Source organism: Pelmatolapia mariae, linkage group LG3_W, assembly GCF_036321145.2.
Source record: "Pelmatolapia mariae isolate MD_Pm_ZW linkage group LG3_W, Pm_UMD_F_2, whole genome shotgun sequence".
Lineage (NCBI taxonomy): Eukaryota > Metazoa > Chordata > Actinopteri > Cichliformes > Cichlidae > Pelmatolapia > Pelmatolapia mariae.
The window spans coordinates 78,187,821-78,200,147 of record NC_086229.1 but is presented as its reverse complement, the minus strand read 5'-3'; the positions used below and the strand labels follow the sequence as shown (position 1 = coordinate 78,200,147).

Genomic DNA, 12,327 nt, shown 5'->3' with positions numbered 1-12,327 from the left:
AATGACACTCGTAAACAATTATTTTCTTTGTGTCTTCAGTGAGCCTCGACCTACCTTTGCTTATTTCATTAAGAGATGTAGTCTCTCTTTCCCTTCCCTCACATACTGACAGAATCATTCAACACTACACAAACCTGTCCCTGTTTTATCCTCAACTCCCAGGAAACCCAATCATGGACACTGCAACACAGCATCTTTAATCAATACGTTTTTAGACCTAGGCACAGTTGAGTGTTTCAGCTTAAATTACAGAACAGTGTCTAAAGAGTAGCAGTGAATGTGTCTACGGGTGTCTGTTTAAGGAAAATGAGGCTTCAGCTGTGCTATTAGTTTCACATTTAAAACAAAAAACATAAAATAGGCTGTTGTCGTCACTCTGCCGGGCAGTCGACCAAACGGGTGATGTGGACGCCCCAGTTTGTGAAGTCGAGAGCAAAGCAACATAGAAGTTTCAAATTTATATCATGGATGTATCTTTCTTGAGAGGGACGTCACCTAAGATTTTGAAACTGATAACACAGGTGTATCCGCTAAAAATCTCAGAAAATATTGAATCTCAGTGACCTTGACCCAAAGGTTAGAGGTCAGTGGTCAAGTTTTCAGAAAATCTTGTCAATGTAATATTTTGCAATAACAATGCAAGTACTAGGAGGCTGAGGGGTAGCACTGGCCGCTGCCAGTATTTTTAATTATAGACATTCCTAATAAATAAGACTCCTTTTTGTTTACTTATCTGATCCGCAGTGCTTCATCCCACCTAAAGTCGAGGGACTAGTGCGGAAAGAGAGTGAACTGATTGGCAGACTCCACTACAAAGAAGGTCACGACCTGTACTACTGGAGGATGGGCTGGTTTATGCTGGAAGGCTCTTCCCTGCACTTCAGCTCAGGAGAGGAGGAGGGAGAGGAGGAAGTACTTCAACTCAAGCAACTGCAAGAACTCAGTAAGCATTTTTTTCCCCCCTGCCTCTCACTGTGTGCTCATGCTGGGAGCTCAGTGAAGTTGCCGTCTGTATCATTAGCCAGATAAGAAGTTAGATATTGTAACTCAACGTAGGTTCAGTGGTGCATAATCAGGTCTCAAAGTCCAGCAAACTTAAATTTAATAGACAGACCCTCCCTGTCTTGTTGAAGAAACTTTGCTCTAATAACTTTTTGTCCATGATAACATAGTTTGGCTCCTGAAAGTCTTGGCTTTACTTCTCCTTTTTGACAAGTAACCATGAATCATCTTATCCAAGTATATTAAAAAAATGCATTACATCAATAGCAAGGTTACTGTCTTTTCTCCAGTTTTGAATTGAGACACATTTACTGCACAGAAGTACAAGTGATTATACTTTCAAGATTCAGATTTTTGCACACATAGTATACTTGAATTCATATATTTAAATTCACCAACTCAGCCACCTAACAGTAACGACACCATGTAAAGCAATCATATGAAAAACTCATGATTATACTTGCACTATACAAGTATAATCATGTGGGGGGAAAAGTCACATACACAGGACTGCTGTGCAGCTCTGTGCAAAATCACATACGCCCTTACTGCTTCCATAGGAATTAAGAGGAAAAGACACAGGACGTGGGCACCTTGTAGTCCTTGAGTTGACCATGAACTCCTCTGTATACCAAAGTATTCGAGAGTCAGATGTGAGGCTGTCTGTCTGACACCTTAAGCTTGACTGAAACTGGGTCATGCAACAGGGCAATGATCCCGAGCACAACAGCAGATCTGCAGAAGAATGGCTGAAAAAGGAAAAAATCAAAGTGTTGCAATAGCCCAGTTCATGTCCACACCTCAGCCTGATTAAAATACTGAAAACATTAGCAGAGCTGTATATAAAAAATGTCTGCGGACCTCATTAAATTGAAGCAGCATAAAGAAGAGTAAGACAAAATTCCTCCACACTGATGTGAAATACTGATAAGAAGTCATACAGAAAACCATTACTTTAAGTTATTGCCGTTAAAGCTGGCTCATCAAACTATTGAATCATAGGGTGTACGTCTTTCACAGGACTGCAGAGATTCATTTGAAAAACTTTCTTTTTTACATGACTGCAAGTTTAGCTTAAAGGATTAATACAGAGACATGATTCTCAGTTTAAACATGAGAGGTCCCGCGTCTGAATCCCGGATGAGCCCCCAGTTAGTTACTGCCTAACTCGTAAGGCTGTAACAAAAAGGCTTGGCACACTATTTGCATTTCAACAAAGTAACTTTAAAAACTTAGCTACATTAAATGCAAATCTAATTAGATGTGGAAACTGGTGGGATCAGTGGTATGGACATGTACGACGGCTAGCATGCTAGCAGACAGGCAGGTGAGTGAAAGACAGAAAGACGTGGCAATGACATCTTTACAGTTTGGGAACATAGGGTCCAGGTGCTCCCAGTTGGCACTGACAAAATCTTCCCTGGACCTCAGCAATCTGGAACTCATGCAGAGGAAAAGTTGAGGGGGGTTCATTACAAAAAGGATCGTGGGACTTATTTGAATTACTATAAAAACCCCAAACTTTAATCCTGACTGCCTTTAATAGAAATCCCATTACTGACTTATGTACACATAAAATTTATTTGAACCTAAATAGTAAAAGTTATATTGCTCTCTTAGTTAACACAAACTGTATACCTCAGCTTTCCCTGAATTGCCACAGTTTACATGAACAAACAATCCCTTAAAAAGCTTCTGGTGGGCCTCTAATAGGCAATAAATCAGATTTTTTTTTTTAATCTCAGAGCCCAAAGCAACCATATCTGTTTATGCTTGATAGTGTCAGTGGTCAATTGCTGTAACTTCATGATGAATGTGCTGAGATTTGTGGCTTTGTAGCATTCGCTCTATTTTCATATACTCTCTGTAATTTCCAAAAAACTACCAATCCATAACACCCTCTTACTGCTTGCATTTATAACTACTTAATGATGTCGGAGGATGCAAAGACATTTCAGCTTCTCACACCATTACACATTTCAGCTGAATCTCACTCCTCTATCTGACTAACTTAGTTTTCCATAATATGAAAAAGAAGAAAAAGAAAAGACATGCTCGGAGAGGAGGAGCAGAGGAGAGAATAAGAAGCTTCTCCGGTAGAGTGAGGTCAATAAATGTCAATATTACGTAATGCATCGACAGGCGATCGTCATTCAGATGGGATTCGGCTTCCCCAGAGCTGCTAACAAAATCTTTTATGAAACCATGATCTTTTTTTTTTTTTTTAGAAGAAGAAGAAGAATTCATTGCTTTCAAAAAGCCACATAATGTTCACAGTATGAGGGTGTCACAGTAGCACTGTTCCCACAGCCCACTTACACGAATTTTGCCAATATGTTCTCATTTCTGGCAAAACTGCAAGTTATTTAAAGGACAGTCGGTGCGGAGTGGCTGCCAGTCAGCGTGGAAGGCTCAAAAGTTCACGCATAGTTTGGCAGATAATAAAGATTTTGGAACATTTCAATGGATTGCGCCAGTGTGATGTGCGAACAGAAGGAGGGGAGAATCAATGGATCTTTTTAATCCACTTACAGCTCGACATGGATCAAATCGCGCAAAGCGCCGCCCCATCTTCTCACCTGGGGCGGGATAAAGAACTGCAGTGGTGTTCATTTTTATTCCCGGCTTTCTCAAACCATATTTGTCACAGCCGGGGAGCCGTTAGCGCCAGAAGGGACTGTGTTTTGTCAGGGGATGGTAGGTTCTGGAGCACTGAAAGGATCCCTTTAGGATTCACAGTCTGTGACATGGGATTAACTGTTATTTTCTCTACAGTGACACCACCACATGAAAGGTGCCCCTGTGTAACACTCGGGGATTAAATAAATACACTTTTCAATTAAAAAAAAAAAAAAACATGTTTCCAACACGGTTCACTTCAGACTGCATCAGTTTTATTTGCAACTGTGATGTCTGAGGGTTTTTTCTTTCTTTTTTTTGCATCTGGCTGCCAGAGTTATAATCATTCCAATCACCTCTAAAATGCATTTAAAAAAAATTTCCCGCTGACAATAAAGCACAAGCTTTAATTTTTGTCTTTTATTCGTTTTATTCTTAATTGCCTCGACTGTCATTTATTCTCTATTCAGCCCAATGACTAAACATAATGATTTATTGATCCTTGCCAGTTATTCGGTATTCATTTCTCTTGGCTATGAAGCACTTGTAACTTGTTAACAGCAACAAAAAAGAATCATATCCCCAAAAGAATGAGAGTGCAATATGTCTTAAAACAGCTTCCCGGGGGCTCAGCTGTGTACTTGAGAGGAGATTGATCTTTTTGTGATGTCTTGTGTCAAGATATCTGCGGCACAAATAACAAGAAGCAAAGTAAAATGAGGAGAAAATGACAGATAGAGCTCGATAATCATTAACCTGTCACGGTGCACAAATCAGCCTTCCCACCCAGAACTTTGTGAAATGAAAGGTTTTCAAACAAGATAAGCACATTAAGTTTAAACTCATTCAGTGCGATTTTTCTCAGTGGATTTCTCTTTCGGCATTGGCCTAAATAGAAAAAAAAGAAGTTAATCCCACTTCTCTGCTCAATCATCTAAAATTTGAGGTAGGCATCAGCACGAGACTGCTGTCCAGCATATTTGGCAGTCACATTTAAAATGTGTCCACAATGAGGTTCGTTTAAAGGCAAAATTAGATTTTTAAAAAACTCATTTTTAAGATATGTAACAATCGCCGGTCACAGCTAACACATGTTTAAAAGTCGCTGGTAATTCATGTTTAAATGGACGCTAACGTTAGAAATAGCCAATTCGGATTAGATTAGAATTTTTCTCTTAATGACGTGCTACAACGTTACATTAATATGTTAGAAGTCATTTGATTTTTCTGAACAGTATCAGTAAGTTTGAAGCTGCTGTTATGGAAAATGAGGAATACCATGTAAGTCCACTTTTCCAGATACATTGATGAAGGTCCCCACTGGACTTTCTTTAACCTCTTGTAGCACTTTAGAGCTCGATTTGTATGACAGGTGGTGCTAATAACATATACACAAGATTGCTTATAGGGTGCTTATAGATAACAAGATACAAATGGTGCCAAAACATCATGACACAGTCTTGTTTTTATAGGAATATAACCAGATTACGACCACTTGGCAAACAAGTTAGTCAGGTCTGCTATTTCAAAGAGACCAATTGCAGACGAGTTGCACTTCTCGGTGTAGTCTGACTAAGTTGCTGTCAACGTGTTGGCAAATCTATCTGTGCTTATAAATTAGACTTCAAATATTATCAAACCTTTGCTAATCTGTCTGAAAATGATTGCAGTCAATTTGAGTCAGGCTGTGACTGGTTGGAGACAGGTTGCCTCCCACCAAGTAACCTGTCCAACTGTCAACTACCACAAATGAGTGCAATCGCTTGTTGACCACTGATTTTCCTACTTGCAGGGATATTGCAAACCTGCTTTTTTGCCAGTGTGATAAGCGTCATAAAATTGTGAACCTTTTTTTAGTAGCCGGTAAAAGTGACCTCTAAATCGACCGAAGACATTTGAAACTGGCCATCACGTGTGATAGCTAAACCAAACACAGAAATCAAACATATTGCACAGTCACACAGTAGGTACCTGCCGATCACAAAGTAACCACACCCCAAATAATACCCGCTTTATTGTCTTTACTGTAAATAGTTCCATATTTTTCAAAATGAATATCTGTATGCTATAACAGTGATTGAGACAGAGACAGTAAAAAAGATGAATATAGCTTGTGGAAGTCCCTTAAACCTGCATTATTTTTAATGGTCAGCAGGGGGCGACAACTCTAGTTGCAAAGACTTTTGGCTGCATAGGAGTATATGGGAAAAGGGCCCTCTACTCTCTCACTTAGTGAGCTCAGTAAACACGATCCTGATGACTTGAATCATTTAAAGTTCTTATTAAATAAAACATGAAGTTAATTTTTAAGTGTTGGTCAGTATTTGAGTCAGAAAGAAGATAAGTCGGGCTCAATGGCTACCAACTTGTCAATCGCAAGTCATTAGCCAATAAGCATGCAGTGTTATCTATCCTACAGTCTGATTCACGATAGCTACGCTATGACTGAGATGAGTCATTTTTCTAAAACATATAAATAGTCTGACAAACAGACTTTTATTTACAGTATCTTTCCATGCCATAGACAACCAGCAGGAGTTGCAAGCACAGTGAAAAAAAATAAAAACAATCCACTTTCTTTCTTTCCAGTTGTATTTACTGACAGCTCAGTTCCTAAGACACCACCGTGTGTAATCAGACCCGAAGCCCTGCAGAGGTGGGACGGTCATATTGTGAGCTTATCACATAATACTTGTAAAAATAAAAAGGGGAATCAAAATGCGCTAATGGAAATGTGGATTTAAAATTGCTCACATTTTGTGAACAAAAACTTAATGAAAATTTCCTCCAGGAAGCTCAGCACAAATTAAAGAGAGAACAAGGCCGCAGAATTAGTTCCTTATCACACAAACATATTAAGTAATAAAAAATTTCCAACTGAGCTGTAAGATGGATAAAAGAGGATTGCTGTGTGTTTGTTCAAACGGCTATGACAAGTGTTTTGCATTTACCTGATAACACTGTTAATAAACCTCTCTCAAGTCAATATCAATCTCTGAAGTTCTTTGCTTTCCCCTTTTGTTGCTTGGATCAGAATGAAACACTGCGCCCTTGAAAATCTGCCAAAGAAAATAAAAAGCAAATTACTTGTTAAGAGAGACTTTTGGGGATTAATAGTTTTTGCTGTTTAGCTGAACATACAAAGGCCTATACGAGTACAAAGGATTTGCTAGCCAAAATAACACTGTGATGTGTAATGCTTTTACCAGTCGTCTATCTCGCTTGTGCCAACAAATTGAATTGTGTCTGCACAGATTATTGATCAGTCTGTTAAATATTCAGTAGAGGAAATTGAAAAGTTTTTTTCTTGTCACTCTAAAGTAATGACAGTTATGGATATTTCACACAAAGAGCACACACATAGGAATTCTTAGTTTTTTCCCCTCAGGGTACCGAGTGTCTGACTGAACCAGATTAATAGTGGGGTTCGTTTTAGCATGACTGAAAGCAAAGGGTAGAAAAAGGTAGAAAATCAATATAACTCGACTTCTATAGCTTTCCAATTTATGGATTATATCTTGTTTGTTTAATCCTGGAGAAACAAAGTGTGAAGGACACTCTGAAGTTGAGTTAAAGTAACCAGCAGCAGAGTCCTTGTAGAAGCACGTCTTTCCAGTCAGCAGCCAACTTATTGCCATCGAACAGTTATTTTAGGACCGAGCTCCTGCCTAAATCAATGAGACGAGAGCCATAACTTTAATTTCAGAGGTCACCGGGATGCAAAAATCTTCCCACAAAACACAGTTTGAAAGTGTTTATCTTCCAAATGATGTTCCTCCTCTGCGTACACAGCATTAACTTACATTGTGTGCCATCCAGTCCATCACCCTTAGCTTATTCTACCAGAGTCCTAAATAAATGCAATGACTGATTTTTGATTAATTAAAAATCCAATACTCCAAAGTGTCTATGGATTTTCATAAAACTTATGTGTTATTTATATACTTGTGTATATTTGTGTATGCTTTGCCTGATTTTGCTGCTTACCGTGTTTGTGGTGTTCCAAAAACATGTGTTACAAAGTGCCCTCCGGTGGGCAAACTATGCAATATCAACACATAACAGAAGCTCTTTACTTTTAAAACTTTCACTTTCAAATTGGCCAATAGAAAGTAATAGCAATAACAGCAGCCTGCTGATAAATTGGTCAGGCTCAAATCATGTACCTCAGTCCTCAATCACAGAGAACTAGAGTCTTGTTGGGGACCATCTGGCAACAACCGGTAGTTAGGGAAAAATGAGTCATTGCTGGAGGTTGCTGCCTTTTTAACACAGGCCTAGAGACTGGTTGCTTGGTAAACATGTATATTTCCTGACCAGTTAGCGACTGATTGCTTGCAGTCGCTGGCATGAAACTGGTCACACAGAAGTGCACAGTGCTGTACTGAAAACCTTATGATTTTTTTTGGTCCTCAGTAGGTTGCCGCGGTCACCAATAGTTTGCATGGAAGATCTCAGCTTGTCTGCAAACACTCGCAAATTACTTGCCAACTGGTAGTGAAAAATACAATGCAAACAGGAAACGGAGAACATTTACCTTCATAGGCAAGGTGTGTAAAGCGCTTTGAGTGCTCAGAGTAGAAAAGCGCTATATAAGAACCACTCCATTTTCCATTTACCATAGAGAAAGTTGCACTTTTTCAAATGTTTTAGTTGGAGCAATACGTTTTTCTTGTGTCGAACATTATCCGTTTCCAGTTTGCATTAAACTTTATTTTACAGATAAGCTAGCATCTTCCATGGCGACACCCACTAACCACCCACCAATTGGTTGGGCAATGTATATGTTTAGTGATCATATTTTTCTTGGTGGTCACCGGCTGGTGTCTAGGCCTTAGTAACTGTGGTTTTAAGTAAATAATATTTTAATGAGTTGGTAAACTATGGATTCTCCTATATATTTCTATGCAGGACACTTTGAGTGCCACATCACTGCTGTTACAAGCTATAGCACACGTACAGGATAGCTTTTTTAGAAAGATGTATCCATATTATGGATGCAGTCAGCCAAGAAGAAACCAAATACACTCTTATATCTATCTGTACTTTAGTAATGAGTAGATACGCCCGCCACCACACTATAGAAACTGTGAAATTCAACTATACACAAAATGTCGAACATCTGATTGGCTGTTTGGGGCCAGCGCTGCTATTTTTACTGTTACTTACTAGATTTCTACACAGGATTTGTCTCTGTGAGGAGAAACAAAGCGAAAACGCTCATTTCCCCCTAATTTTTAATCTTCTGTAACCGAGCATGTAATTGTATAGCAAGTGTTTCTACTGAGGTACAGACCAATCTCCAAAATTCAACAGTTCATTAAGGTGAAGTCCTGCTTCTTTTTTCGATTTTGTATCTTTCTGTCTATTATGTGAGCACAACCAGTGCTCGAGTGTGATGAAAGTGCCAGATGTTGTTGCTAGGAGATTTGTGCAGAGCCTCATATCTTTTTTTGTACTTTCTCTGCTGCGTGTGATTGTTGCCATGATCCAAGCAGCTGTTTGAAGCCCCAGAAGAGATTATGGCAGAGCGCTCGAGTCCCTGAGCCCAGTTTCTGTGGATCTTACACTCTTATTCCGATTTCAAAAGATTGATTCTGCAAAAGAGGAATGCCAGTAACCTTGTATCTGTTTTCCTTTCCTTTCTGTCTTTTATTTGATGTCTTAAATACTGCGCACAGTGCAATCTTGTTTAGTTGCATTTCAACCAAATTTATGTAAACCTTGATGACAAATGAAACCAGTGTTTACGCCCCACTTCCCTCGCTTGTTTAACTCGGCCGTCAGACGCTCGCACACAGCCTGAAATCATGTTTCCCATTACAACAAGGAAACGCTATTAACTCCAATGCATTTGGCATTTTCCATCACTGCACTGTTTTCTCACTTATCTCATTTTCCCAGTGTATACCTACACCTTTGAAAAGCCCAGTCAGATATGTCTAGACATATTTTAGCAGGGTGTTATTTAACTGATTTAAATAGCAAATGTATACTTAAGAGCCGATGAATGAATGCATCACCTCCCAAGTTCCGTGGCGAAAGTTTTCTCAGGCTTTGGAGTGAGATCAAATAATTCTAAAGATGTTGCTCATTTGAATGTATGCCTGCATTTTCTAAACCTTGTTGCCCTTTTTTTTTTTTAACCCCACTCCAGCTGTCTCCACACATACTGAGGGTGAAGACAAGATCCAAGTCCTGCTGATGGTGGAGTGTGGAAGGTATGTCTCTAAGGGGGGGAGAGAGAGAGGAAAAAAGCCTGTGCTAATTGGAACTGTATTAGCAATACAGCAACAATGCGGTCCTGTTAGCTTCGACTCAGCCTTTTGTCTTGTTAGTCCACATGCACCTTACCTACTGTAACCATCCAAGGTAATTAAAACCTCGCCTCAGTTAGAGAGAAGGTGTGAGATGGCACGTAGCATCGCAGCCCTCACACAAGCCAACCAGTTTAGTCTCGCTTTTAGCGTCGTGCAACAAAACTTTGTCTTTAATTGCTGTTTGTTTGTATGGTTTTTTTTCTTTCTTTCTTTTTTTTTTTGATCAAACCTACTGGGAAACCAGCAGTTGTTTATAGATGTGTGTTCTGTAGAAGCTCTTTGGATTCCTTTAATCATGTCAGTTGTTAATTTAATGACTTAGCAGCGCGTTTCTAAATATATGAACTTAAGGTCATCGAATAGGAAGCGCCGTGTTGTACGGGCAAATCACAGGATGGCATTCTTCACCAGTAATTACTGTGTTTCTGTTTCTCTTTTTTCACATATATATAAATAGAACAGTTTACATTCATGGCTTCAACAAGATGGACTTCACCGTGTGGCACTCTGCTATCAAACTGGCTGCTGGCACAGACGGCAATGCGCTCGGCGACCAACAGCTGACTAAAAACGGTGTTCCTATTATAGTCGACAGCTGCATTGCTTTTGTCACTCAGTATGGTGAGCTACATTGTATCTCTCAGCTAAAAGAGTTTGTTGTTTTTCTTTAATTTGAAAAAAGAAAGTTCTGCATTACTATTATTATGATTTCCCCTTGAGCAGCTGATTCATCCAGTGCACTGTGTTGCGATGAGAATTTCATGCTTTCTAATGTTGTCTGGCAATGTGCTGCCATTATCCTATCTCTTTCCTTTTAAAAAAACAGTTTTAGAAGTGTGGAAAATAAATGTAGCACAACTGCACTCTGCTGTTAATCAGAGGAACGCTCCATACAAAGTTAGAAACTGCATCATACAGAGTCCTGGCTTGGTTAATGTATGGTAACTGTGGACTTTTACAGTGTCACGGTAAGTAGTGTGCTGTATAATGAGGGATTGGAATAAAAGTTAACTCTGAGTGAGACTGTGAAATGGCACAGAAGGTTAATATACCTTGCACTGACAATTTTATTCCACCTGCAATTTAGATTCAAATGTGCTTATGCAACGTTGTTAAATCCCACAAGTCACACTGTCCATAAGGCTGCTTACTTTTCTATAAATGCATCCAGTCATATAGAAAATCTACATGCTGTCATTTTCTCTTGGAGATGCTACACGTCAGAGCTATTTGTCATGTGGACAGAACATGTGCAGAAGGAAGCTGGCGATTTCTTATTAATCAGCTGCCTTCTGACACTGTACCCAGGTTTGTGCCAGGAGGGAGTCTACCAGAGGTCTGGGAATCCTGGTCGAGTGTCTCACCTCCTGGAGGAGTTCACCCACGATGCCCGTAATGTGAAGCTGAGGGAGAAGGAGCACCAACTTGAGGATGTGACTGACACGCTGAAGAGCTTCTTGTCTCAGGCAGAGGATGCACTACTGACCAAGGAGCTCTATCCATACTGGGTGTCAGCTCTGGGTGTGTGAGCTTTCTGGCATGTGGGATGTCAAACACTATAAAGTCTGCAGTTGTAGGAAAGAGAGAAATACACAAGTCCACCATGCTAAACTGTGTGAATTTGCAGAGTGATTTTAAACATACTGTAAAAACCCTTTTGTGGCATGTGTTTGAACATAAGCTTTTGTACTTGTGTTTATTCATTTTATTATATTTCTTCTCTGTTTGGTTCGGTAGATGAGAAGAACGAAAGGCAGAGAGTGAAGAAGTACTCCGCTTTCATAGAGAGCTTGCCAAAGATAAACAGGTCAACCCTTGAAGCCCTGCTGCAACATCTTTACAGGTAAAAACGCACGAGATCACAGGCATTGAGCTATGACATGTTTAGCATTTGTGTTAGTGAAGCTGTTTTATTACAAAGGTCAACTTTTACATTCTGGGAGGGAAACTTTGAGGGTTTTTAAAAACTTGAAACCCGAGGCGCAAAGACGACTTAAACAACATTGCATTAATAAAAATAACACAACACAGTAAATAAGATGATAGAGCTGGTTTCTAACCACTGAAGAACTAACCCTGTACTCTAAAATGCATCTTCTATTTATGTTCGCTTGCTATCCACACTAATTATGTGCCACAGATGGAGCAGTGGAAACTGCTGCACCTACACAGTGCAGACAGAGTGGGTGAGACACAGACAGAGAGAGAGAGAGACCGGGGACTATTTTTTAATAACCATAAATAAGTGGAAGGATATCAGCCTACCAGATAAACCTGTTGAAAATCCTAACATTTGCCAGATTCTTTATTTCTCTCTAGTTTGTTGTAGCTGTTTTTATACATGGAAAACAGCTACGCTCATAAGCTAATTAGCTGCATTAGCTAA

The 12,327-nt window shown here is 39.5% G+C and overlaps 1 protein-coding gene across 2 annotated transcripts in view; it reads left to right on the top strand.

Moving 5' to 3' along the window:
• Positions 1 to 12,327, top strand: part of arap2 (ArfGAP with RhoGAP domain, ankyrin repeat and PH domain 2) — a 158,976-nt gene that overhangs the window by 114,606 nt on the left and 32,043 nt on the right. For both annotated transcript variants that reach the window (XM_063469944.1, XM_063469942.1), the window contains exons 18-22: positions 745 to 943; positions 9,779 to 9,842; positions 10,399 to 10,562; positions 11,250 to 11,462; positions 11,679 to 11,784. In XM_063469944.1, the coding sequence (XP_063326014.1) occupies positions 745 to 943; positions 9,779 to 9,842; positions 10,399 to 10,562; positions 11,250 to 11,462; positions 11,679 to 11,784 (746 nt within the window). The remainder of the gene's footprint in view (positions 1 to 744; positions 944 to 9,778; positions 9,843 to 10,398; positions 10,563 to 11,249; positions 11,463 to 11,678; positions 11,785 to 12,327) is intronic.